This window comes from Anser cygnoides, chromosome 1 (assembly GCF_040182565.1).
Source record: "Anser cygnoides isolate HZ-2024a breed goose chromosome 1, Taihu_goose_T2T_genome, whole genome shotgun sequence".
In the NCBI taxonomy this organism is placed as follows: Eukaryota; Metazoa; Chordata; class Aves; order Anseriformes; family Anatidae; genus Anser; species Anser cygnoides.
Window position 1 is genome coordinate 53396114 of NC_089873.1, and position 27149 is coordinate 53423262.

The 27149-nt window shown below is 35.5% G+C and overlaps 1 protein-coding gene across 8 annotated transcripts in view; it reads right to left on the minus strand.

The window, feature by feature from the left end:
* Window positions 1-27149, minus strand: part of TMTC2 (transmembrane O-mannosyltransferase targeting cadherins 2) — a 369395-nt gene that overhangs the window by 123777 nt on the left and 218469 nt on the right. For all 8 annotated transcript variants that reach the window (XR_010830965.1, XR_010830962.1, XR_010830966.1 and 5 more), the window contains 2 exons: window positions 21425-21539; window positions 14360-14423 (listed from right to left, as the gene is read on the minus strand). Coding sequence is in view for 5 of the 8 variants with exons in the window: in XM_048061231.2 (XP_047917188.1) it covers window positions 14360-14423; window positions 21425-21539 (179 nt within the window). In the remaining 3 variants the exon portion in view is untranslated. The remainder of the gene's footprint in view (window positions 1-14359; window positions 14424-21424; window positions 21540-27149) is intronic.

Genomic DNA, 27149 nt, shown 5'->3' on the forward strand with positions numbered 1-27149 from the left:
TTTACCTTATCTCACATGAGTACCCTGTGTGCTAATTAGAAAGTCTATTCTCAGCAAGTCAGATACTTGCTGAACAGAAATGTCATCTGTACTACCATACTGACAAACAGAAATTGTTTAAAATTTTTCAGTAACAGAAATTTGTCCTATTAAGAAAAAGTAAAGGTATTTTTAAATGGAGTTAAATATGTTAGTAAATATGTACTTTTGCATGCACTTTCTTTCTAAACCTAGGAAACAAGAGAAATAGATAGCTTTGTGTTACTGTCTAAAGACAGATAAACCACTGCTAATTTAGAAGAAATGCCAAGTGTTAAAACAAAGAATATACCCTACTTTACCCAGTGGCACAAACGCAGGGCTGATTAGAATAGCTGTCCTTATTAACACAATCAAACTGGCTAATCTTCAGAGAACACTCTAGTTTAGAGATCATCTGATCTCTAAAATTCTTTAGGTTTCACTATCTCTGTGTATACTGCCAGCTTTATGGAAAAAAAAAAAAAAGTTCAGTTTTTTCATGCCAGCTTTACAAAAAAAAAAAAAGTTCATTTTTTTCAATCCAATAAAGTGTCACTGGAAAACAAAAATGACTGCTGAGAATGAATGCATCATACATCTATTTTTGCCCAGATATTGATCAAATACATCAGTCCTCAGGGAACTTTGCATAGTTTTTCAAGATACTACTCACAGTCACATGAAGTATTGCATTATAACTTCCACTTTTGAGTAGAATAGCTAACTACCAAAATTTCAGAAGGAAAAGGAGCTCATTTCTGGCCTTGAAAATTTAATTAAGCTCTACTTTAGTCCTAATTAAAGGAATCTCAAAATCACAAGATTTCCAGGATTTTGACTCAAGATGTTCAGATGAAATGTTAAGTGTCAAAGAAGGCTTTGCACCTTTGGCTGACAAGTGCAGTCAGCTGATTTAAACACTTAAGAACTTGATTAATATGACTATTGTCGTATGTTTTCAGTACTATTTAGGTATTTGCCGTTATAAAGTAAAGCTTTCAGGCACACTGTGTAAACCATTATATGCAACTTGACAGATTTGCTCTATGCACAAAGAAAGAGAATCTCAAAAAAATATTTAAGGCTTGTAACAGGCATATTTACTATTACGACAGCTCATTTTTTTTTTTAAGTGTTATATTAAAGCATTACAAAAACTGGAAAAAAGGAAAAGAAAGAAAAATATGTGTATAAGGAGACTGTTAGGCATTGCAGCATGTTTTAGGATGAACTTTGTAGACAGTTTCTTTTGACTAACTTTCCCAAGGCAACAAGGAAAAAAAAAAAAAAAAACAAGACCACGTTTTTCCTCTACTAGTAATAATTTCATTGGCAGGAAAGTACAATTGAAGTCTATTTCTTGAAGCGATACAATTTTGATAGCATGTTTTATCAACAGTAAAGGTATTTTCAAATTTTTCAAATAAATGCAACTTCAGCACATAAAAATGTCACCAAGGCAATTTTACAAATGAAAATGAACTCTGTAACTTTGTAAATAAATTTAAAAAAAAAAAAAACTCTTGAGATGATGTATTGCTCAAGGAACTATGTTTTTCTTTACACAGTTGACAGAACTGAAAAAGTTTGAAAAAATGTTGTTCATGAACAAGGTTGCATATCAATCTTTTTTCTTCCCTTTTGTCCCCTTCATCTGGCTCCCATCACTTTCATGCCTGTTGTATAGAGCAAAAAGGATTTGCTCACACTCTGTCTTGACTTTAGTTTTATCCACAAGAACATAAGAGTAGCTGAGAAAAGAGGCACACACTATAGGTCCTTTCAAAAATCCTGAATTACACTGTTCCATATAATTCATATGAATTCATGACTTACTTTTTGGCAGCCAGTAACCTGCAGGTGTTCCCTGTATAGTATTTAGCAATTAAATCTACAGTACATATTAAAATTATTAACTTCCAGGGTAAACGCTAGGATTTAATTTTGATTCTTGTAGCTTAAAGATTTTAAGACCACAGTTTCTAAAATGTGGTCTTTTGACTGCTAATAGTGAGACCATTGGACACTAATCACTTGCTAGGCTTTTACAAGATTGTGACTTGTTAAAAAATAAAGCTACTTTCTGTGAAAGCAGCCTTATTTGCTACATCTGATCAATTACATGTATATTTGCAGTGCTTTGTAAGTAACATCAAAAAGACCAAGAAGTGTTCAGTGGTGGACCTACACATACTACTCTGGAAGTTTGCTCTTAATACTGCATATGCTAATAACTGCTGTTTAGTGAACAAAAGCTTTCCATACTCTTCAAACTCCATTTTTAAGAAATGCAAACAACACTGCAAATAATATTTTCCTTTTATAAAAATGTTTAATTATTTATTTATTAAAGCACAGGAGGACAACTAATATATTTGCAGAAATAGCACCAAGAAATCAGAGTTCAATTCCTGCCTCTGAAATTCAATGTCAGAAATTACTCAATGAAAGAAGCTGCTTGCTCCAAACTGCCCCGGGGAAAGTCCTTCACAGACTGAAGTGGAGAAGAAATGCCATCAGAAAGTATTTTCTTCCTCTGTTATTAGTAAAATAACCAACTTGTGAATTAATTAGCAAGAAACTCAATCAATGTGACTATTAAACAGAATTTTTCAAACAGAATTAATGATGGGTCATGTGTTGATATTTTAAATATGATAAAAGTAAATCAGATAATTGTAAGTGTATTTTAAAGCAGTCACAATGTGAAGAAATAATGCAGAGAACTACCAAGTTACAGTAACCTTCCACAAGATAGCTCCACTATAAATACATCAATCATTCACCCCATGGTACCTAAGAGATATACAACAAACCTTCATATGGAATTTAATTTAGTTTTTTTATTGTAGTTTTTCTTTTTTACTGTTGTTGTTATATTGGAAAAGATTTCTATTTTCTTTCATGCTGTAATCATTTGCAATGAGTTTAAGGGAGCCAGATGCTGAGGCAACTGGCACTGTTACAAACCATAATGTCAGATTAAAGTTACTTACTGTTACAGGAAGACAATCTTTACTGGAGCACCTGAAGAATTAGTAAAACTGCCTCAGCTTAGTAACAAAGCCGTTCATTAGATGGAAGATATGTTTCAAAAGGGTAGGTACACTTGAATGTGTATTTGCTCTCCAGTAAAACTAACTGTGGTAAATAGAATCATGTAAATACAACACGCAGAGTTGATCAATGTATAGTACTCCAGAATGCCTCTAGAGAAAGTGACTATTCTTTGAGGGAAACTAAAAGCTACCCATCCTCTCCTTACTGTGCCTTCTCCTTAGCAGATATCTAGACTGTAACTTTTCCAGGGAAAAATAAATTCAGACTGTTATTGAAGTTACTTTTAAAGACAAATTACAAGAAAATGACGTCAGGTTGTAAACTTCCACCTTTCTCCTTCCTGACAGTCTGCAAAATTGTTCACAGGAAGATCTCAGACTCAATACAGTCCTATTGATGGGCATTTTTTCCCAGACAATCTGTTATGTATGCTATTAAGAGGGAAAACCAAAAGCAGCTGCATCAAAACCACCTCATGAAACAGAAACACGAGTTCTTCAGACCTTGTGGGGAAAAAAAGTCAAATAGGATAAGGCAACCCATAACTAAATGTCCTTCCTAGAATAAGAAATACATCAGAATTATAGACTAGGAAGAAAATTAAGAAGTTATTTATTGCAAAACATCCTACTGAGAACGTAGTACTGCTGAGTTTATTTAATGAGCATTAAAATCAGTTCCTTATCAGTTCTAATTGCATAATAAATTCATTGCATTGTTTCCAGAATCAGCACTAGAATACTCTATTAGGAAAAACCTTGCTGGATTCTCTTTTAATTGAGTTCAAACAGATGGTTTAATTTCTGAAATGCTAATCTACTGCTGTGAGTTCTATATTTCATGGCACTTTATTTTTGATTGACACTGAGGGCTACATTTACAAGGCAAAGCCAATCTTGCTCTCTCCAGGAATTGATGCAGGCAGCATAGTACCCCCTGCTATATCACTATAAGCCTGTGAATCACAATCAAGTGTACAGGTCTATCTGTGATGTATCATTTTCACTTCCGTAATTTCAGCAAAGAGACTGTATCTTTACAAACTACTGTCTCCCATCATCTCAAAATGTGATGAATCCTTTTATTTAAATCAATACTACAATTCTAGGCTGTGTCATCCTATTAGTTTCACAAACCTACTTTTTGAATTATTCTGTAAATGAATGCCATGGTTGAATATGAGCACAATCACTGCACTGTTATTCTCATACTGAAAAGTAACTATAGAAAAGTTATTTGTCGAGAAAGATGTGGATGAAACACTAGATGAAATTACTTTGACCTCCAAGAGACAGGTGGAGCTGTCGCACATCCTTTTTTCTTCAAATAATTTTGATGGTGAACCAAATGTATCTATATACCAGAAAAAGACTTCAGATTTGCGTAGTGAAAATGCACATAAAAGCATAAAAAGAATTTGCTTTATAAATGTGAGAAAAGCATTCACGCTAACTAAGGCACAGACCTAGACAATTTCTGAATCAGGGTCTTGACAAGAAAACAGTTCAAGTATTATTTGGTATGAGAACTTCTTCTCTTTGGCGAATTTACAATCTATCAATTGAGAATTACAACCATCCCTTGAGATCAAAAGAACAATGTTATGCATCTAGGTAGGTGCTTGGAAAGAAAACACTGCCTATACCTTAACACCTGGGTGATTAACTTCAGAAAAACGCTACTGAACTAATAATAAACTTGCATAATTTTTGTGATAACATGGTCTTTTACATGTTGTACATTTAGTTACATTAAGATTTTGAGTACAGAGGGCAACAGAGGTTACAATGGAAGATGCATGCATAAAACAAAATACTGGGGTGTTTTTTTGTTTGTTTGTTTGTAAAGAAAAGACTACCAGCAGCTCTGAGCAGTACAAGAGACTGCCACCAGACGTACTGAAAACTTTATACAACCTAGATCCTAAGTGAATAGCACATGAATCATCGGAGTTTCTCTCAAATTAAATGTTAAGCACAAAATTACTGTTTCAACAGTTCTTGGTAAGAGTAATTGATGATTTAATGAAGATGTAAAGGTTAATGAAATTAGAAAAGAGGAGTTAATATACAGTTGCTTATTTCTAACACTTCTTTCCCCTGTTAAAGAAAAGCATGTCTATACATTTTACAGTTCACAAAGATGAATGACTCAGAAAATATATTATGGCAATAATTAGACTGTATAAGGACTAATATTTATGGGAAATCTGCAAACATTTTCAAGCTAAAAATGAAAAGTACTCCAAATTACCATGACAACAAGATTTTAGCTTACTTTGTGGGGTATTTCTGGGTATGCAAGCTTGCTGTTTGAAAAACCTTACATTAAGATGAGTTGATAGTTGTTTACATAATTTTACTTGAAGAAACCAGGAACTACAGAGCCCAATTTACCTCTCACATGGGAGAAACAGAGAAGTAACTTTAAACAAGTCAATGGTGCTACAGAAATCCAATGTAAGCAGAAAAATCTCATACAGATTTTCACTTCAATCGTTTAGAACTCATGCAGACAAAATACTTATAAGTATATATAATGATATCGATGTCGAACAAGTTATTCTTGATGAGAAATAAAAAGCAACATAAAGACATTTTTATTATAATTCCCAAGTTCACCCAATACACTGAGTGGGCCAATTGATCTCAGATATTCGCATGTTTAACTGCTTGTATAACCAGAAGAAAAGAGTACAAAAGTATTTCCTATTATCTAACTCTTATAAGACAGAAGCTAACAACTATAATGACATGATTTCCAGCTTCCTCCCATGTATCTTACACTATGATGGATAATTTCTAGAACCAGATTTAAATATTCCATAATCACCCAAAAGCACGCTCAGTCTTTGTTTTCACAGAGCTGCTAGCAGCATGCATGAGAAAATGCACGTAGAATATTCTGGGATAAGGCTATAAAACATTTCATGTATTTCCCAAAGGAAATTTAGTGTTTTCCACAGCTGAGTAAGTTGGTTTTCAAATTATACAAATCATCCTGATATTGTGCTTCAGTATTACAGGTAAATATCCCCAATCCAATAGCCCATGTTCTTTCTTTGTCCCCTGACAGAGATCATTTGGATGAGAAATGCTATGTGTTTGTTTTTTTTATGTTGTTGGTGGTTTTTTAATTTGCCTTTTTTTTTAAGATGGGAGACAATAATCTCTGCTAAAGTAAGAATACTTTAAGATTCAGAAGAACATCCTGTGTACATAACTGTCTTGAAGCTGCTGACAATTGTGCACAATGAAAAAATGCAATGCATCTATAAAATATTTAAGAGGACCATGAACAAATTTAATTGTAAGTTTCGTTCAAAAGAAAAAACACAATCTCCTCCCAATAACTGGATAAGGGTACCTGCCTTGCACTTAGCCACAGACAAAAAAAAATGAGTTGAGTGTAAGGACCTGCAATGGGTGAAGCCCCACTACCACCAACAAAAATTTGGGCCCAGGTCCCAAACTAGATTTAAAAAGCTTTTCATCTCATGAGGAGCAAAGAGAGAATATGCGCTGATAAGCTCCTTACGTGGAGAAGTGTTGCTAATTCTACGTAAACAGTGAAGACCCTTTCTACCTTCTGCTAGGCAGGCTGACATATGTCATAACTATTCTGATATCAAATCTTAGACGCAGTCTTTTGTCTGTCAAAGGGGACATTCCACCCAATTTGCAGTAAGCAGAAAGTGCTCTCTTATGCTTTTGACATCAGGGAGTGGTAGGTATCCTCTTTCCTCTCAGGGTGTTCCACTGCCTCTTGACCCAGTGAAGCTGATTGATTTAACTGTCCAAAGACAAACCATTAAAAGTGTGCCATCTGGAAGCATGGTTCCCATCAGTCATGCCTATCTTCTCAGTAGGGAAGCTGTGGTACACTTTTTAGTGCCTAAAAGTTTTGTATGCCCTATAACAATTGATTCAGTCTTCAGAAAGCAACAGAGCAGGAAGAGAGGAAGAACTGGATCCTGGGAAGTTTTCTTATTCCTCACACCTTCAACAGGAAAGAAGAAAGGAGTCATTTTCAGGAGGCCAAGAGTGCTGCTGGGCTGGAAGGAGTCCACAGCCATTCATATCATTGAGGCGGAAAGCTTGGCATGCTTGAGAGGAAGCTTTAAACAATGCGAGGCTTAGCAGCAACTGGTGCTGTGAGGGGGAAGCTGCGCAGCACTGAGCAAAGGGCAGGAGAAGCTGGGGGCAGCTCAGAGGGCAGGCAGGCAACCAGCAGAAGCTACACCTGCCCCATATGGCTCACTTTAGTATTTTCTGTAAAAGCAGACACAAGTCAATGCCTGACACTAGCTATTTAAAAATAGGACCCTGTGGTCATTCAATGGCATAAATATTTGAAAATAAAAGATGACTATGTTATTATTACTTTGAACAAGGAAGTAAACAGACAGAAGAACATTTTAGAACAAGGATTCTTAGCTGAAAATTGCCATAAGTCATAAGGCCCCCAACATAAGACTGACACGGACCTGCTGGAGCAAGTCCACAGGAAGGCAAGAGGATTATCGAGGGGCTGGAGCACCTCTCTCTATGAAGACAGGCTGAGGTTGTCCAGCCTAGAGAAGAGAAGACTGGGGAGACCTTATAGCAGCCTTCCTAAAGGCCACTATAAGGCCTAAAGGGGGCCTACAGGAAAGCTGGGGAGGGATGCTTTGTCAGGGAGTGTAGTCATAGGACAAGGAGTAACGGCCTTAAACTAAAAGAGGGTAGATTTAGATGTTAGGAAGAAATTCTTCACAATGAGGGTGGTGAGGAACTGGATCAGGTTGCCCACAGAATCTCTGGATACCCCAACCCTGGAAGTGTTCAAGTCCAGGTTGGATGGGGCTTTGAGCAACCTGGTCTGGTGGGAGGTGTCCCTGCCCATAGCAGGGGGATGGAACTGAGTGGTCTTTAAGGCCCCTTCCAACCCATGCCATTTTATGTTTTATTGGTAATAATACGTGGTGTAAAAATCAAATATATATTGTTTCTGTAGATGACCATGACAGCTTTATCTGTACCATGCTGCTGAGTACTATGACAAGACAACCCATTTGGGTTTGGATTACAGGGACTAGGTAGATCTTCTCAAAAGAGCTGCTGGAGCAATGGATCCATCGCTGGTGAGGGCTTTGCAGTATCCCTGGAGCAGCATGAGAAGACTGGAGCTGGTGAAGTGATGAACAGTGCCTTATCAGTTGAGGATCAGCTGCAGACAGTTCAAGAATCAATGCTAAACAATCTGCCTACCATCAGGAGCAGAACTAACATAGCAGGAGCTCTTAAGAACTTTATGACAATTCACCCTGGTGAAAACAGGATATGCCTTTAATGATACTGGTAAAATATATTAAAGCCATCTTCTTCACATTCACCCAAGCTAAATGACAGAATTACTAAACATTCAGGAGAAAGTCAAATATGGAAATTTGGCACTGAAACACCTCAGGAAAAAAATCGTGATAAAGCAGAACTTGGTCACATATATTTCAAGATAGATGTCGGATTTTAAGATGTATGTACTATAGGAAGGCTATTTATTTTTTGAGGTCTTGCCATAAATAAAAGGATATATGCCATACAAGGCACCAAAAGCATTTTATCTATAAGAAGGCTGTAAAAACATATACTCAATTATCTGGAAATCACTTGTGTCCTTCTTTAAACTGTTGGACAGCTTGAGGTAGAGCGTATTGTAAGCTGGAGCCTTTGACATTAAATCTGTATTCCAGCATTGGGGAAAAAAAAGTAAGCACTTGTAGCAACTGCTTTTTAATATGATATTGTGTTAACTGACTACATAAACCATTCAAGTCAAGAAATAGTTTAGTCCCCCACACCATGATTAAACCATCTAGTTGAAATTATATTTATTTTGCTTACTGGTACATTTCTCTTTTCCCCCTCATTCTATGTGTGTGTCTTTATGTATGTTGTTACAGTAAGACATTTAATCAAGCCCTTTTGAAGTGGTAGAGTGGAAACAGCTGTTTCTGACAATGTGCCGATGATATGGGGCTTAAAGCTGTCATGAGCTCCAGACTGCAAGCAGCATTACTATGTGGTTGGGATGGCAGTGACTTGCAGGTCATGGCATCTCCTTGAGGAATGTTTCTAAGCCAATCAGCTCAAAGTGGTGGCTCAAAGTCTTAAGGCTCTGGTGAGCTCTCTTTTATTTAATACTCTTGAGGTCACACTTCAAAGTGCCTTTTCTTCTCAAGAGTCATTGGCCATATGTGGGGGTTCTAGAGCATCTTTTTAAGGATTGGTTGCTTCAAGTTCAGACTTAAAAAATTAGAAATGAAGTTCCATTACACAAATGATGTCTTAAAATTTCAATAACAGCTGGAGCTTAAGTCAGTATCTCACATTCTTGTAAAGAATGGTAGTTTAAAGACAGTTTCTGCATGACTGATTTTTCCACAACAAAGTGAGCTTAAAGCTCACATTACAGAGTGCCTAACAACTTGTTAAAACAATTGCCTGATTTATGAACATTACAAGATGTAGAGCACCTAGAAACCATCTCTGAGTACACTTTCCTCAGCAATACTCCTACTCAGAATAATCACTGCATACATGTCTTGCTGTCCAAGAAACCTGCACTTTCATTTCTTCATGTAATTGCATTTGTTAAAATTAGACTAACATGATAAACACACATCCAAGCCAACACTGCTAGAATGAACACATATGGGCTTCTCACTGCTCTAAAATGATTTTGTTTTGACCATGGAAAACACGCACCGTGGGAATGCATTTTTCAGGAAATATTCAAAGACATCCAGGCACTAGGGAAAATAATCTCTCTAGGTTACCTATAGAGTCGAAGGAGGAACAGAGAGCCCTGTAAGAAATGATTCATAGCAAATAAAAGTAGACTCATTCTCTGAATGTCTTCCTGGATTCCTCCTTAGCTCTCCAGGGGAAAGTCAACTCTGTGAAGTCTACTTGGAAATAAATAGACAATTTTGAGAATGCTTGCCTCTTCAGTGAAGATTAAGAAAAACAATTCTCTTTTTCACAGAAGTACTATATTCTACAGAAAGTACCGCTCTTCTGAAATTTGACTGGAAATTACTTTCATAGAGGATAAATAAACATCTACTGTAAATATGGCCAATCATGAACATTATTGAGAGAATCACAGAATCACAGAATCATCTAGGTTGGAAGAGACCTCCAAGATCACCAACTCCAACCTCTGACCTAACACTAACAGGTCCTCCACTAAACCGTATCACTAAGCTCTACATCTAAACGTCTTTTAAAGACCTCCAGGGATGGCGACTCAACCACTTCCCTGGGCAGTCCATTCCAATGCCTAACAACCCTTTCAGTAAAGAAGTTCTTCCTAATATCCAAACTAAACCTCCCCTGGTGCAACTTTAGCCCATTCCCCCTCGTCCTGTCACCAGGCACATGGGAGAACAGACCAATCCCCACCTCTCTACAGCCTCCTTTAAGGTACCTATAGAGAGCGATGAGGTCTCTAGCGATGAGAATGGCTAGGTCTAACTCCTGAATAACACTAGCCAGATTTGTTTTTAATTTTGTACCCAAACTGCATTTCAGCTGCTGCTGCTGTTATGCCAAAGTGTTATAATTCTTTTACACTTCGTAAAATGAAGGAGTGTCCAAAAGCAAAGATGTTCAGGAAGTGTGTATATACATATATAAACTCACCTGTATTCAGCAGTTACTTTACCCGTTATAATATTTTTGCAAATACTTTATTCATTGTAATAAGGCTTTTCACAGAGAGAATAATTAGTATTTCCAGTATTTTTCAGTCCTATCAGAATTAATTCAATGACGAATTAATTACCACCAATACTACAAAATATAATCTATGTTTGCTTTCTTAAAAACAATGGCTTGCATGTTTCAGAGAAATTTCATTCACCAAAATCAACAGGTACCATCTCAAGCACCTGAAGGAGGAAGACTCTTGTAAAACAGACATGTTTACCACTTCATTGTTCTAGGAACAAGGCTGACCTATTGCGCAGAATGAGGCTTCAAAGATGCCACAGTATTTTCACTGTGAGGGAATGTAGAAACAGATCTCTTGGCAACTGATATTAAACAGATGCACACAAATGTATATATATGTATGTATATATATGGAATTGTGTGTGCATACATCTATATATTACATTGCATTCATACATCTAGTATTTGAATTTTCTACAAAGTGTTTTCAGACAATTAGTGATACATAAAAAAAAAAATCCTTCAGCAATATATTTTACTTGAAATTAAGATGTTTCTTTAACATCTTGAGTCACATCACTTTGCTGATTCTTCATAAGGCAGTGAGAAGATACAAGGGTTGTATCTAGAATAACAAGTCACACTGTGGGCAGGGCACATTCCAGGCCATTAGAAATCTATTCTCTACACTTTCAAGACGTAAGTATGGCTCCTACATAGCTCTGGACTGGGCCACTGCAGTCTCTCAGACAGTATCTGAACGCACTGTGAGAAGCTGATTGGCTTGACACTAGAGACTAGGCCCTGGCACATTTAATTTTCCAGTACATGTTGCAATTGAGCACACAGGATTTCACTGTGGCCAGCTAATTTGCATTCTACTCTACTTTGGAAAGACCAGGAACTCTGTATGGCCACATCTACTTTATATTGCGTAGTACCTAGAAAACCTCCTTTGAGTGATTTCTTTTTCCCCCGCTCTGAAACTGTTATGGTGGATTTGGAGAGTTAATAAGAAAACAGATGAGAAAGTTGACAACTTTGACTTTCATTCTTGAGATATTGCCCTTGTACAGTTTTCCTCTACCAGTCAATGACGGCAATGAAAATTGATACATCTTGCCCACTCTGCACCATTACAACTATTATTTATGAGAAGTCATGAAACATATGCGTATTATGGTTAGCCACAGAGTTATACTTTAGCACCTGTAAGATAAAAGTGAATTCCTTCTTAAAGGAAACTCAACAGGAGTACCTGTTAGATTTAAACTTTAAAAGCAAGATTTAACTTTTCTTCTGATTAACTAATAGTATTTAGATACCAAGATAAAACTATTTCTAAACAGAGAGCAATTATTTTAAGGTAGAATAATGAACTAAGAATTACAAACAAGGCTGACCTTGTTTCTGGGCACGACTGGAAAAAATGTGTTACATTTTTTGCATTAAAAAAAAAAAAACACTGAAGAACCCTTACAGTTGACAAAAGGAAAAACAGACCCTTACCAGCAAAGTAGGAATGGTGGGATGTTTATCAGGCCAAGGAGGAGGCTGTCACCCTACCTCCAAAATATATGTATCTTACACTACCAGTAAAATAACACACTTTTATGCATGATGATAATGATCTTATAAATCAGAACAATTTAATGTTAAAACCATATTTTGCTTTCCACATGAAAAATTCCTACAGCCAACAAAAGATCATTCAGACATAGCTTCATAACCTCCTATGAAATTTGTCTTAGACAGAAAGATATCTCTATACTAACAAGAGGAATAGCATAACAGAAAGGAAAACATTTGGATGCTAAGGTAATCTTGTCCATGCAATGCATGTTTCATGGGGTTTAATTTGGACTTCCTCTGGGCTATTCCTATTAGCTGCTGGAGTATACTGGATGCATCTTCTGGTTTAGTTTCCTCCCACATACACTCCCATTCATATACTACAAGAAGTGATGAGAAACAGAGTGCAGTAAGTGGAGATGTCTGTGAGATGTGCTTCAAAAGTATGTTCTTGCTCTGAACTGAAATGCTTAAGAAGATACCTGCAGAAACACTGAGCTTTACCCTTCGGTTGACTTCCACAGTACAGTTGTGCTAATGGTGTGTGCAATGCACTGGAGAGCCAAGCTAAACAAGTGCTGATTCAATAAATATCTAAGTTAGTAGATAGTTGCCATCCTTTGGTAGTAGCTGTTCTGATTACCTTATCTTTCAAAAATTATACTTGGGTCTTACTGTGTAAAGTTTGTCAGCAATACTTAGAATCACCTAGACTTTACAGTACCACTCCATGAGCCAGAAGCCCTCAGTTACTTCACAGGATCTCTGAGAAACCTCACCCCTATAATCATATTCCTTATGGTACATGTGAATAAACTAATTTTTGAGTATCTGTGGAACATTTTGAGAGTATGATGAACTGTAGAAAAGAGAAGAGGAATTGTACCAACTTTGAGGGAACAGAGAATTTTTTCAACATTAAAGTACCCACTCAGAAAATGCAAAAGACGTGCACCAGAAAGCCTGCCGGAAAGCACAACAAATCACAAAGTCTAAAATGTAATCTCACAAAATACGAATTAAAGGAATACATAGATATTGGATTTTTTTTTTTAAGAGACTGTGTGAAAATGAAAGTTTCATATGAATAGGTTACTTTATTTTTTTGTATTATATTTTTTTAGCTTATTTTGAGTTTTAGCTAGTGTTAGTTTGGGGTTTTAGGCCCCAAAATTCTTTAGTTTTAAGACTGTATTTTTTTGCCATTTTTTTTTAATGAAAATGCTAACCTGTTTTCAAATTAAGCGCTATAGAATTTCATGACAAGAATGTGTTCTGTACTTGATACCTTCAATAGACAAAGTATGAGAGTTTAAAAATAATTCCTGTCCCATTTATATCCGTGAGTGGTGGTTTCTCCCAAAGTCCAAAGGTAATTGAAAAGAAATATAACATTGAGTAAGAAATGGTAAAAAGAAAATATTTTATTCCTTTAGTTCCTGATGCAATAAAATTGGTAATGAGCTTTTATTTTCTTTAATAGGGCGCTCATATATTCCTACATATTTCCACTTCAAGGAATAAGCATTTCTTTGATTTTGTACAACCATCTTTAAATTTGTTGAACAACAACATTTTCCACAAGTTCCTGACAGAGGAAAAGGCATAAATGTATTACTTAAAATGCCTTAAATAGTAGATCACAGAATACACTTTCATTATCTTTTTACTAGTGAAAATAGCTGGAATTAGGAGAGCTTTCCAAACCTGACACATTTAAAAGTAGATAAATAAATCTAAATCTATAAATCTTTTTCAAATATGTGAGCCAAGTATGACTTGTTGCTGGAATACTACACTAAGATAACATGAAAGTGTACTGATTGGTCTAGCGAATGTGTGGCTTTATCTGACTACCCTATAATTGACCATATATGATACAGGCCAAGAGATCAAACATTCCAGCAAGAAGTCTCTCCTCAGCATAAACAGTTCAGCACTACAGCACATTCATCAGTTTAAGTAATGGATATCATTAAGGAAGTACTTACGTTAGGTCTTAATCCTGCTGCCATTTCATAATATTTCTCAGCTTCTTCATTAAGACTGGCTTGTCTATCAGAACAGAAAAAAAAAATAAATATATATGTATATATAATTACTCCTCATTTTCCTTGGGTTAAAATCAAACAAACAAACATACAAAGGCACACCTAAAAAAATACTGCAACTATTCCCCACCATTTAAGGATATTACCTTAACAAATACCCAAAATATCTAAAAGATTGTAGTTCAGTATATCCATTCCATCTGATGAATCCTCTTTGTGTACCTTATTTTCTTCTTAGTGCTGAAAAGGTACATAGTGTTTCTGAAAATTAGTGCACACTGGAGAGAACTGCAGAAGGCTAAATACTCTTCTGAGTGCTGCTGAGACGAAAGCACTGATGTACTAGTCTTCACCAGAGGAAAATCTGGCTTATTTTTTGTAATTATCCATACTTTAACATTGAATTATTAAGCTACATGTTACACAATAACATAGTTCATTTCTTTCTGCTTCTCCAAGAACACTGTTATTCAAGAAAAAAAAAATGCAGAAAATACAAGGATTTCTTAAAAATAGGTTTCTATGATTCAGGGAAATCATTTACATGAGTTCTCATTTCAACACCTACTCACATCAGACCAAGATTGGGTTTAACTTTGACATCATATTGCATGGGAATAAGACGAGTCTCCCACCTCTTTTTCTTTTACTTTCATATAGATGGCGTCTACATTCTCCTAGTAGTTTAATTTTTATATCTTCATTCCCTGACTTTTAATTTTAATGCATTCAAATGAATGCAGTATGTTGCCAAAGAAATCCAAACACATTTTTTTTTTGCTCACCAGGCCCTTTTTATATCTTCTCTCAAACTCCTTTCTTCTTCGTCTCTACCTTCTTAAATTCTCTCAAAATTTTCATTGTGGCCAGTGGCTGAAGGAGTATCTCTTAATCACATACATGTTATGAGAAAGATGGTAAATATGTAGGAACAACCAGCAAGCTACATATCTTTTGCTATTGTTTTGTCACAATATTGAAGCCAAGGAGAAAAAAAAATATAGAGAGAGTTATCTGTCTTCATATGAGATCTTTTTTTGTTATGTGATTACAGATGCATTTGTATGATACAAGTGAAAAATTAGAAAACAAGGATAATACAGGCTAGGATGGATTATTTTTTTCTTTTTCTTCCCCTTCCAAGAACAGTAATTAGCTGAGAATACGTCAACTGAGCACTTGTATCTGGAGATTTTGTTAGTTACATATGATGTTTTACATGTTTTGTTGTTCAGTGATCAGTTTGTGTTTTAATTTTGTATTCCCATCCATGAAAATTTTAAATATTAGCCACAATATACATGATAAGCAGTTAATTCCAATCAACATATTTTGAAAGACAGTTATTGGTCTTGGGAAGAGAAAGGGAGGATGGATAATTCCTTTGAAGTTTCTCACATATTTCACATGCAGCCTGAAACCACTTCCTGACTAACAATTTACCACGTACAACCCAGTTGATACCTGTTAACTGTTTTATATTACTTTGCACATGCACCATCAACACAGTGGTTGCTTTACTGTGGTTAGAAATAGTAGAATGTCTAAAAACACTCATTTAACATGCTTCTGAATCACTCCTGAGGGGCATTAGTAGCACTTGAAACTACTGAAAAAAATATATATATCATACTTCCAAATTTCAGGACTTACTACAAGGCACATAAATTGAAATATGTCACACAGTGGTTTTTTTTTCTTTTTTTTTTTTTTTTTTTTTTTCCCTGTTTACACAAAACAGTCAGGAAACAAAGCATTTCTGAATGTAGTGAAAACCTGTACATGTAAGGTGCCTTACCCAGGGGCAGACACAGACCATACATTTCAGCTCAAAAAAGTGTTGTTGGCACATAAATGTAGACCAAATTAAAATCTTGTCCTCTTTTAGCCCAGTGGTGGAAATACATGGTTTGCTTTCCTCCCACATGCACATACCAATCATTAATTTTCAAATCGAAATCAATTTAAATTTATAATTATCTATTAAAAATGGTTTATATAAATGAACATACACCAACTAATCTGTTCAGGAAAATGCCAGTTCCATTACTGAGGCATTCAGCAACTGCTCCTTTAGTTAAGATACGGGAGAATTCTGGTTCACATTTTCACTGGAGATCTACGCTAGAAATTCATTATGTTAAACCCTGGAATGGGTATCCCTTGGGAAAAATAAAAGGCACAGGGGTAGGAAATTGCAGTAACCCTATGCCACTAAGCAGTAAAGGGCTCTGGATCAATGTCAAAAAAGGGAAGGACACCACTAAAGGAAACATAATTCACATCGCAGTAAAACATTAGACAAAATGCTGATAATAAAACAGAAAGGAAGGAAAAGAAGTAAAGAGAAGTTGGGAAGACAGAGCCCTTTTTATACTTAAGATGTATATTTCAACCTGTATTCCAAATCTTTTCATGAGGACTGTCCTTGAAAACACATCTGATTTCCCCAATTAACATCTAGCATTCAATCTTATTTCAAGGGACAAAAATGTTTTATCTCTTTATTCTCTCATCTCTCTCAACCTGAGCCTTCAGACCTACCAGTTCCTGTGTTGTGTTCCAGGTGATTGCCAATGACACTTCCTAAATGTGCTGGACAACACATCACTCTTAGGTTCTCCTGACACCCAGTTACATTCCACTTACATTCATTTTAAATGTTTATGCTAACCACTGGAAAAAATATTGCTTTGAGAGAAAAACTACACCAATGTTTAGATACATAAACTGGCTTAGATACATAAACAAGTGAATGGAAAGGGCTATTTTTAAACTGCCAGTTGCTTGGCCTAAAGCTTCAGGCTGTTAATTTTAATTTTTTTTTTTTTAAGTGAAATCATGGATAACAGTCCCACTATGAAAAAGACATTTTTATGAAAGAGATTGCTATTTAATAGTACAGATTTTTGATACTTGTCATTCTTAATAGAACCTTTTGTGTCATACTAAAATTATAATGACATTCCATACATGTAACCCTTCATCCATATTTTCAGCTTTACAACAATTACAAGATTTTACATGGATGATATACTTAGCCATACATATACATATGTAAATACACTGATAGCAATTACATAGTGAATAAAATCTGTGTAGGCAACAACATAGGGTGAACTGGTATCTGCGAGACTGTGCCAGCAACTACACCTTATGTTCAGTCAGTGTGTCTGGCAAGCCAAAATACTCTCATAGAAGTTCACTGCAAGATGAAGACCAAGTCACATAGCACTGCTTTAATTCAAACTTCTGTTTTTAAATAGCCAATAAGCATGCAATGACTTCATGCAATACAATGGTTGCCCAGAGCAACCCATTGTCTTACAGAAGCGTGAAAAAAAAATATTCCTACAAAAAAGTACTTTTTAGCAAAACTCTTCTTCCTATGCTTGTTTTCATTTGAAGACAATGTGAAGCTCTTTTCCTGTTTCTAATTAGTACAGCGCTGTCACTACACTGCCATTCCTCATTCTAAAAGCAACCATCTCTTAGTTTACAGGAAACCTGTCTCACCTGAGTACACAACTGCAAAGTGAAACAACTCTGTTAACAGATGACTCCGTCACTGAAGTTAGAGCCACCACAAGGCACTCCCAATATATATGCTTCACTACACTCCATTCAGATGTATCTAGCCTTGCTGAAAGGTTTCAAGCTGAGTCTATAATCAAGGGCACAGCAAACACCACAAAAGTAAAACACACAAGCAGTTACTACTGTTTTAAGAACCACCTCCAAAACAGCTACATAACCCTTGAATAAAGTTGTCTGAAAACCAAATTCGGTGAGAAAACAAATTTTACAGGCAAGAACTATTCAAGTTAAAAGTTACCAGACTGTTGAAAATAAACGATTACATTCATCCCACATCTCACTTCTCTTACAGGTGACTCAATTCATCTAACATTGCATTATCATGATCCTACAGAAATCACCTAGGCAAAAAATGATTAACCATTTGTGTAATTAGGAAAAAGAAGGTTCATTAATAATGCAAACTTGACCTCAGCTTCAGATTTAGTCACACAGACAGGATGTAAACAGTGTTGGAATATCTGACAGAAGGAGCTGGAATCTTTATTGTGACTGCAAAACTGAGAACAGGCTATCTAAAATACAGCTATGGCATTAGGACACAGTTAACAGTTCTGTTGCAAATTTAAGAAGAACAAACATTAATTCACAGCATCCCAGTCTATGCCTTGTTCAGATTTTTCAAAAATTGTTAATTACTGGTATAGAAAACAAATTGAACTTGGAGGGAATACTGTGATTTTATCCACCCAAAGCAGCTGTAGCCCAAATTATAAAGAATTTGTGTGCAATTCTAAATAAGCATCTTCATGTTTCTAAATCTCCTGACACACCATGGGGTAATGTTGGAAACAGGATAATGACAAGAGGGAAAGATGATACTTCCCTAAATCAACAGTATGGCACTGGGAAGAATATTCAGTCAATATTTAAATATTAGAATTTACAAAAAGAAGAAAAAAAAAAAGAGCTACTGCTATTACCTTCCCAGACATTTCGGACACCCTGCATCACCCACTTCAATATCAATTTCTTTCTCTTAATCCACAACAAATCTTTAAAATATATCCCTCCTCCTCTCTCACAACAGTTTACTTCCATGCCTTGTGAACTTCTATATTTTCTACCTAAGAGCTGTGCAGTACATTCAGAATTCTTACTTACCAATCAGTTTTTATAGATCTCTATAGCAACCTCAATAAGTGTTGTCTGCCTACATGAAACTGCTATATTTAATAATTTCAGCTTTTCATTTATGACCCTCTTGAGCATCCACCTGTACCATAGCTTCTATCTTTCATACTCTGTGCCAGTCTGAGTACCCCTTTCTTTTCTTCATTCATTTCTTGGTATCTGCTTTCCGCTTGGAATCACCACAGATCTCCTTCATTCTAAATATCCTGAAAATCAGCTTTCTCTGAAGTCCCGCAGACTCATAATGGATTTGTAGTTGCTGTCCCAATGTATGAATACACATTCTCTTTGTCCAGTTGCTATTATGTAAACAATGTATTGAATAAACTGCTAATTAAAGCAGTAAACCAAGGCAGACAGCAGGATTGTAACATTTTAGTAAAAATCATTCAAATCATTATGCATGCGGTTTTAAGGAAAAACTTGGCAGAATTTGACTTTACCACCCTGACTCTTATTAAATCATCCAGACCAGCTGAGTCTTCAAGAGCCTACTAAGAAGCCATTACAGTTTTCCACAAAGAAAGATGAGTATTTAAATGGAAAACTAGATCAACTAGGTATCACGTAGGAGCACAGATAGATTCTAGCTAAGCTAAACTATCAGTACATTTTTTTTTTTTAAAAAAGGCTTTGGCTTAGTAGTTGTTTTGATGTTGTTTTAAGGTTCTAATTTGTGCTTAGAGTTAAAATAGAGGATGCCATTCAGAGTCCCTGAGCTCAATGCTGGTTGAAACCTCCTAGAAGTGTCCAGTCCCAACCAGATCAAGTAGGGTAACCACGGCTGATGTACAGTACAGCAGCACAGATCTTACACTGAGAGTGAAACAATACTCACATCCCAGTGTAAAGATATGCCTTAGAGACCTGAGGTGCTTCAGTCAGTGGTCACAGAGAGAGTCATGCAGTAAGCCTATTGCTAAATAGTACTGATGTATGCCAACACATTTTATAACACACTCCAAAAAAATCACACCATTTTACACAATTAAACTATCTGCCACAACACACTCACTGAAATCAGCAGGAGTCTGGCTCTCTGCATCCTTCTGGATTCAGCTTTCATGCCTAACTTACTATGATTCTGTCTATGAATATATTTCATTAAACTAGATGTTTTAACTTCCTGAATTGTACATTGAGGAGACATTTTCTGAAAATAATCAGGAGGAAGGAAAAATAGTGGATACACCTGTTGCAGGTCAAACCATTATTTATCAGTGAACCATTTGACTGGGCTTCTTTTCTAATCTATAAGCAGTAAGAGCTATATCTCAAAGAACGTTTTGGGTCTTATCTCAAAATCCTGGTATAAAAAACTTCATTCTAAAACACAGGTCACTTGGCTGAAGCTGATTCTACTTTCTTTTTAATATCACTTTCTTTTCCTTTCATTTCATATCCTAAATGTTAAAAGTACAAACAGCCAAGTGACAGATCTTCATTAGAGAAATAATCTCAATAACTGTTTTATGCTAATGAAGTATATTTTTTATTTCCTTGTCATGCATTTTCTGAGCATAGATATAATCTAAATGAAATCAAGTATCCTCATAACTGTCAAGTCAACAATAGATAATAATTAGATAGTTATCCTAGAAATAAGCATGGAAGATACCTATTACAGTAATGTGAATTTAATGATCATGTTCAGGCAGAAGCTCAATGTTACTGAATATCCAGGTCTACCAGCTTTAAAAGGAAAAAAAGGCAACTAAAATTTTATTCATTTCAGATATGAGAACAGAATTAAATATGACTATATTTTAAATCATAGATTCTGATAATATTAATTGCTCCTGTGTGTCTCAAAGTCAGCATTAGCCTGAGAATATTTAGATGTCTAATCATCATAGTGTTCCCTATTGATATTAACACAAAAGGTGATATTTCCAATATTCTCTAGTTACCTCCAGATCTATAATTTGCAAATGCTATGCATCCTAAATCTTTAGAGATCAGATGAAAGGAAATCCTGCAGAATGTTCTTCACAAAAGAAACAATTGTTCTTATAAGCAAGTAAAAAGAACTACCTACTTGTGAACAACAGAAGTTGTAAAGGCAATAAATTATGAGCTAGCACATAAAAAATTAGAAATAGATAGTCCTAATCCCACAACACTTTCATTCCAATTCTTTTCATCTTATTAGAGATATTGAATTATTCAAAACAGTCCCTGAGCTTTAAAAATAAACCCTGTGTAAACAAAGGCTGTAAAGACTTTTTCCTCCAAAAGAGAGGAAAATCAAGTAAGACATGTAAAGGCACTAACCTGAGCATATGGGCTGCATTGAAAACAACATCGAATTCTGTATTATCAAGTTCAGCTGCTTTCTTTGCCATCTCAGCTGCTTCTATTAGACGGGATTCTTCTAGGAGGAACTGACCTGGAATGGAGTACATGAACATGAATTCATGTAAAACAACTGATAGGTAATACTTCAGAAAATACAGATACAAAAAAAGAATTAAAAAAACAAAACCAAATTAGATGTCCCACACTCAGTGTTGGGTCATTTGTTCATTTGCTCTGTATTGCAATATATTTAAAATGTAGCAAATACAGAAAAATCCAGTAGATATGATAGGAATAACTAACTGCAATATTTGCAAAAGATATTTATGATTAGGAAGAAAGTTACAGTAAAACTCAGCTGTCAAAGAACAATACCCTTGATCTGTGAGAGGCCTGTCTTCAAGAACCTGCCCTTCTGCTTATAGTTATACTGGTCTTTGCTTCCTCAGAGGAAAAAGAAATAAAATCAAATTGCCTCTACAAGCAAAATATATTCCCATTTTACAAGGATATCTCGAAGATCATATAAAATATATTTTTTACTTCTACATACATATACACAAACATGTTTCTCCAGCTTTAGAATTATAAGCAATACTTTGCTTTAAAAGGATTGTATATGTATACCTTGATGAACTTACATTTTATCACATATATCAATGACTCTAAAAGAATTGCAGTTTTTTGTTTCCTAAGTAATCCTTACTTTTCACGTAAAAACAAACAAAAACAAAACAAAACAAACAACAACCAAAAAAAATGAAGATAGCTAAAATCATGTGACTGAATCTTTACAAATTGCAATATTGTAATCATTACACCAAGTTAAGACACAGAAGAATAAATAATTTAGCATTAAGCAAACTTCAACTGAAGTACAGTAGTTTCAAAAGATAAACAAATAACAACTAGTAAAACTCAACAAAAATGAGTTTTCCTTTGAAGAAGAAGAAAACACTTTGGAAGCTACTCAAACCACCTTAATTCTGCTCCTTTTAATGACTTTTTCACACCTAATTTGTAAAACATGTTATTTTTGGATCAAGGACTTTTCAAAGGGTTTCAGCTGTCTAGACTTTGTGTCTGCATAACCTTATATTTGGAAAAGCCATCTTAAAGTATGGTGATTATATGCTCCAACATCCCATCCTTCCTTTTTTATCTTACTTTTGAAAAATAAGATCACCCATCCAGAAGACCACGAAGCCATCACTGGCCACAAAGCCTCTTCAGGAACAACAGTCCATGAACAAATGAGTTACCTCTCATAGTAAGGGATTTTCTTTCTTTCTTGCCTCCTTTCCTCATACATTCCCTGTTGCTTTCTATATACATCTGCAGAAAATCCACTTAACCAGAGCCAGCAAGGTCTGTAAGGGCACAGTGAATCCAGTAATGCTTGGGTACAATGAACATATTTGCAGAAGGAATTATCTCAATACCAAAAGTGATGAAAGACAGCTTTCCTAGCTTTTTGCTTTTTCTCCATGGATACATTTCAACTTGGCAAGAGATGGGAGATTCTTTACTCAGACGGTCACCTATGTCTTAGATATTTAGATCTGCAAAGTCTCGGAAAAACATTCACGTCTTACTGCATTCATAGCATAAGCCTTGCTTGCTTTGGTTACATCCACTCTCAGCTATGCACCATCCTTTCATGCACTATGATGTTTTATGTTGATTCCAGAAAAAAATGATTTCCAAAAAGGCTTTCTTAGAACAGCAAGAGAGAAGGGAAAAACATAAAAAGAAAACATACGAGAACAATTTTGATCATAAGAAATTAATTCATCTTCAGAATTGGAAACCAGTGCTTGAGCCATTAATGGAAGTCTCTTATGAAGGAGAAAATGTCAATATTTTCTCTCTTTCCTCATGTCAAGATGGGGAAAAAAATGGGACAAAAGTTACTTTTTTTTTATTTTTTTCTTTTTTTGGTACCACATCAGGACATGCTTTATATACAGTAGGACAATCTCCGAATCTGAAAATTCTCAGACAATCTACCAATTACAATAGGCAGTTCTTATCCCCTGATTTGGCTGAATTCTTTGAAAAAAGCTTTAACTGATATTCCAATTCACTTTCAAACGAACTGAAAGAGCATCCCTAACCTTTAGGTCAATGTCAAAGCAAACCAGCCTTAAACTGTTAATATTGTGTGTGGTTTTTTCTGTTGTTGTTGTTTGGTTGGTTGGTTTGTTTTGTTTGTTTGTATTTAATGGAATGTACTGGATTAGGAAAATGAGATGATAGTAACTGGATGTACTCTTTATGCAAGGAGCACACAACCTTTTAGACTTCAAGATGTACTGAGCCTTGAAGATTATTCTGAAAAAAAATACGAAAAATATTTTGCAGCTTAGAACCTGAAAATAATGTCAACTGATCATTAGGCTAATTAATTCCAAAAGGGTGGAATAAAATATTTATTTATTGTCTTCAACAAAAATAACTCAAGGATTTTTAGGGAGAGATCTTCAGAACCGTACTTCTAGCTGTCTGTATGAAACATTTGAACACTGGAGCTCAACAGAGATGTTATCTTAGGTATATTTATAACTAGCCTGAATGTAATAGAATGTAGCTGGTACATTCAACTTAATGTGACATAATCAACAAATTTCTCGACCGAGATTTACTTTATTAAAACAGTAAAATTCTTTCACTTCATCCATGTAATTACTAAATTACATTTTTGGAAACCTTTTCAAACCAGTACTAATGGTTTACTGGCTGTCTTAAGTAACATATACTAGGTTAATTCTTAGCTCTTTAAGAGGTCTATAATGTCAACATACTACTAAAAATATTATGAAATTCCTACATGCTTTAGGATTACTACAAGAAGGCTAATTTAGAATAGGACATCATTATTTACATTTACTGAAAAGCAAGTGCATTGCTAGATGCTTTAGCTAAAAGCTTATTTTTATTAATTGCTTTTTCTATGACTCTGGCTGCATACATTCCATTAGTCTACATGGACATATCAAAAATGTCAGCAACAACTCTAAACTAATGTTTTAAATTGTTAAAAATGGAATTCACTCTCCGTTTACTATCAGGACTCTTAAGAGTGTCTCTATAATAGGATTATTATTTTATATAACATATTAAAGGATTATCTTTACTACAGTTTTACCAAAGCTATCTAAAACAAATTGCAATTAATCCGTGACACCAACTAAGTACAAGTAAAACTTTCCGGAAAACTCTTGACTGCGCATTCCCATAAACAAGTCTCTCTCCTGCACTGAAGGGTTAATAACAGTGGAAATACCTCATGTTAAGTGGATAGGTAGCAGATGACACATGGCACCCTCCTGAAACCAACTGTAGCATCATTTACACCCAAACTCTTAGAGAATTCTGACTGCAAACAAGAGAGGAGAACACCCTGCAACTGCCCCACTCATTTCCTAAGTAGAGGTAATTTAATCAGAGGTTGCTGATTAAACATTTACATAAACTGACTGGGCTACAAATATAAATGACTGCTACCTTTTCAGTCTAGTGGAAAAGTCAACACTTGAGTGTACAGGTGTGTGGTGGGCTGCCCTAACCAGAGCCAAGCACTCACTTGCTCACCCCCCAGCATGATGAGGGGACAGTAAAGGAAAAACAAAAGCAAGAAAATTTGAGGTTCAAGATAAAAACAGTTTAATATGTGAAGGAAAGAGGGGAAATAAAAAAAAAAAAGACAAAAATAAAATAAAATAAAAAAAAAAAAAGACAAAAAAGGAAATTGCTCACTGCTTCTCATATGTGGACTGATGCCCAGCAAGTTGTTTAATAAAGGTCACCTTAGAAGCCAAAAATCCTCTTTTTTCCTCTACTCCAGTTTTTATTGCTGAACATAACACTATATGCTATAGAACACGCCTTTGGCCAGCTTAGGTCAGCTGTTCAAGCTGTGTCCCCTCTCAGTCACTTGACCACCTCCAGCTTACTCACTGCAGGGACAGAGTGGGGAAAAGAGAAAGCTTTGATATTGTGCAAGCACTGTTCAGCAGCAGCCCAAATGTTGGTGTGTTTATCAATGCTGCTTTAGCCACAATCCAAAACACAGCATCATCCAGGCTGTTATGAAAAAAGTTAACTCCATCCCAAACAGACACAGTAGAAGGTGGAAACTTTCAGTTAAGAATTGAGATTTGCCAGGTTCTCCTGAAATGCAAACCAAATTTATTCACACATCTAAATTTGATTTACAGCATCTAAGTAGAGATAACCCATTTTGAAAACATTAGCTACAGCTCCTTTTAAAATGATACACTAAGTTCATGCAAGAATGAACTGGACTGGCAGTTTAGTGCTGCACTTTCTTCATTAAAAAGCCGACTTCTGAACTTTTTCTGTCAATGCTATAAAGATGTGTTTTCCCAAGAGAAGAACACTAGGCAGGGCAAAATACTGGCAGAGTGTTAACGTGGATCAGAAAGTTTGATCCACAAGCCCCTGGATCCAGGAACCTCTTGTGTGGGTCTAAATTTACATGCAGGATTTTCTTCTTTGAGAGGTAGCTGGCAAACTGCGTGATTTATGAGACACTGCCCAACATCATATACAGAGCTCTCTTATTGCAGGTGTCATGAATCTGAGTTTTGCCAACAGCATAAATTATGGTAGCCTGATTGTTTTTTGGAATCAGAACCAGCTTTTTAGAAAACAGTTTTCTAGAAGCTCTGGATCCAAGATTTTCTTCCTTCAAGGAATGAATATTTCTCATTGCTGTTCCAGAACAAGAGTGGGAAATCCACAGTCCAGGTCCAGATGTGATCTTCAACAACACTTTTCTTTGTCTGGAGCAGCATTACTACTTTAAATAGAATTTTCCATCTTTGATAGATAGCACAGAGATGAGTGTAAATGTGTAGCCAAGAGTTCTTAAAGACCTTTGACAAAAGGGAACTAAGTCAATACTTCACTATCCTCTTAGTCATGTTTCTCTTTCCTCTAAAGTCTAAGATACCTAAGCATCAGAAATAGTATTAAAAATGAAGGATCCTGTACCTACGGCTTTGTTCAAATATTTTCTTGCAAATCGTCAACAGTGGTTTTGAGTCTATATTGGACTGGAAAAAATGTTAAGACAATATATGCAATCTACTTGTCTCTGAAAGAAAAATAATAGAATATATATAATTTAAATACATAAATAAACTAAACTAAACTAAACTAAAATAAAATAAAATAAAACAAAACAGTTTCCAGTTCCCAGTGGTTGAAAAGAACTGATTTTCATCTTCTGACAAAATTTTTAACAACTATTCATCCACAGAGATGAAAGCATACAGCTTTATCCTGTATAATTCTTCCTCTAAAATTAGCATGAACATTTGTAAAGCATTTTGTTAAGACATGTGCTAACACCAGTTTAAAAGCCATAAACTGAACTGGTAGTTCTGCTACTTTGTTGTAATATAAAAGGTATTAATTGGTTGTGATATGCCTGTGTGTAACAATCTTTCATGTTCAGAGCACAAGCGCACTAATGCCTGCCTCAAGAATTGGCTTCAACTATTCCCTACCGGCACTATGATCTTCTATTTCACTAGATAAAAGTGAAAGTTCCACCAATCTTTCCTTAGTTGAAAAGTTCATTCCCTTTTGCTCACTGGGAAACATTCAAAGATACTTTGTACCAGAACAGAGAGGGTTTCTGACACAGTGCATCTTGCTACTACTACTTTTA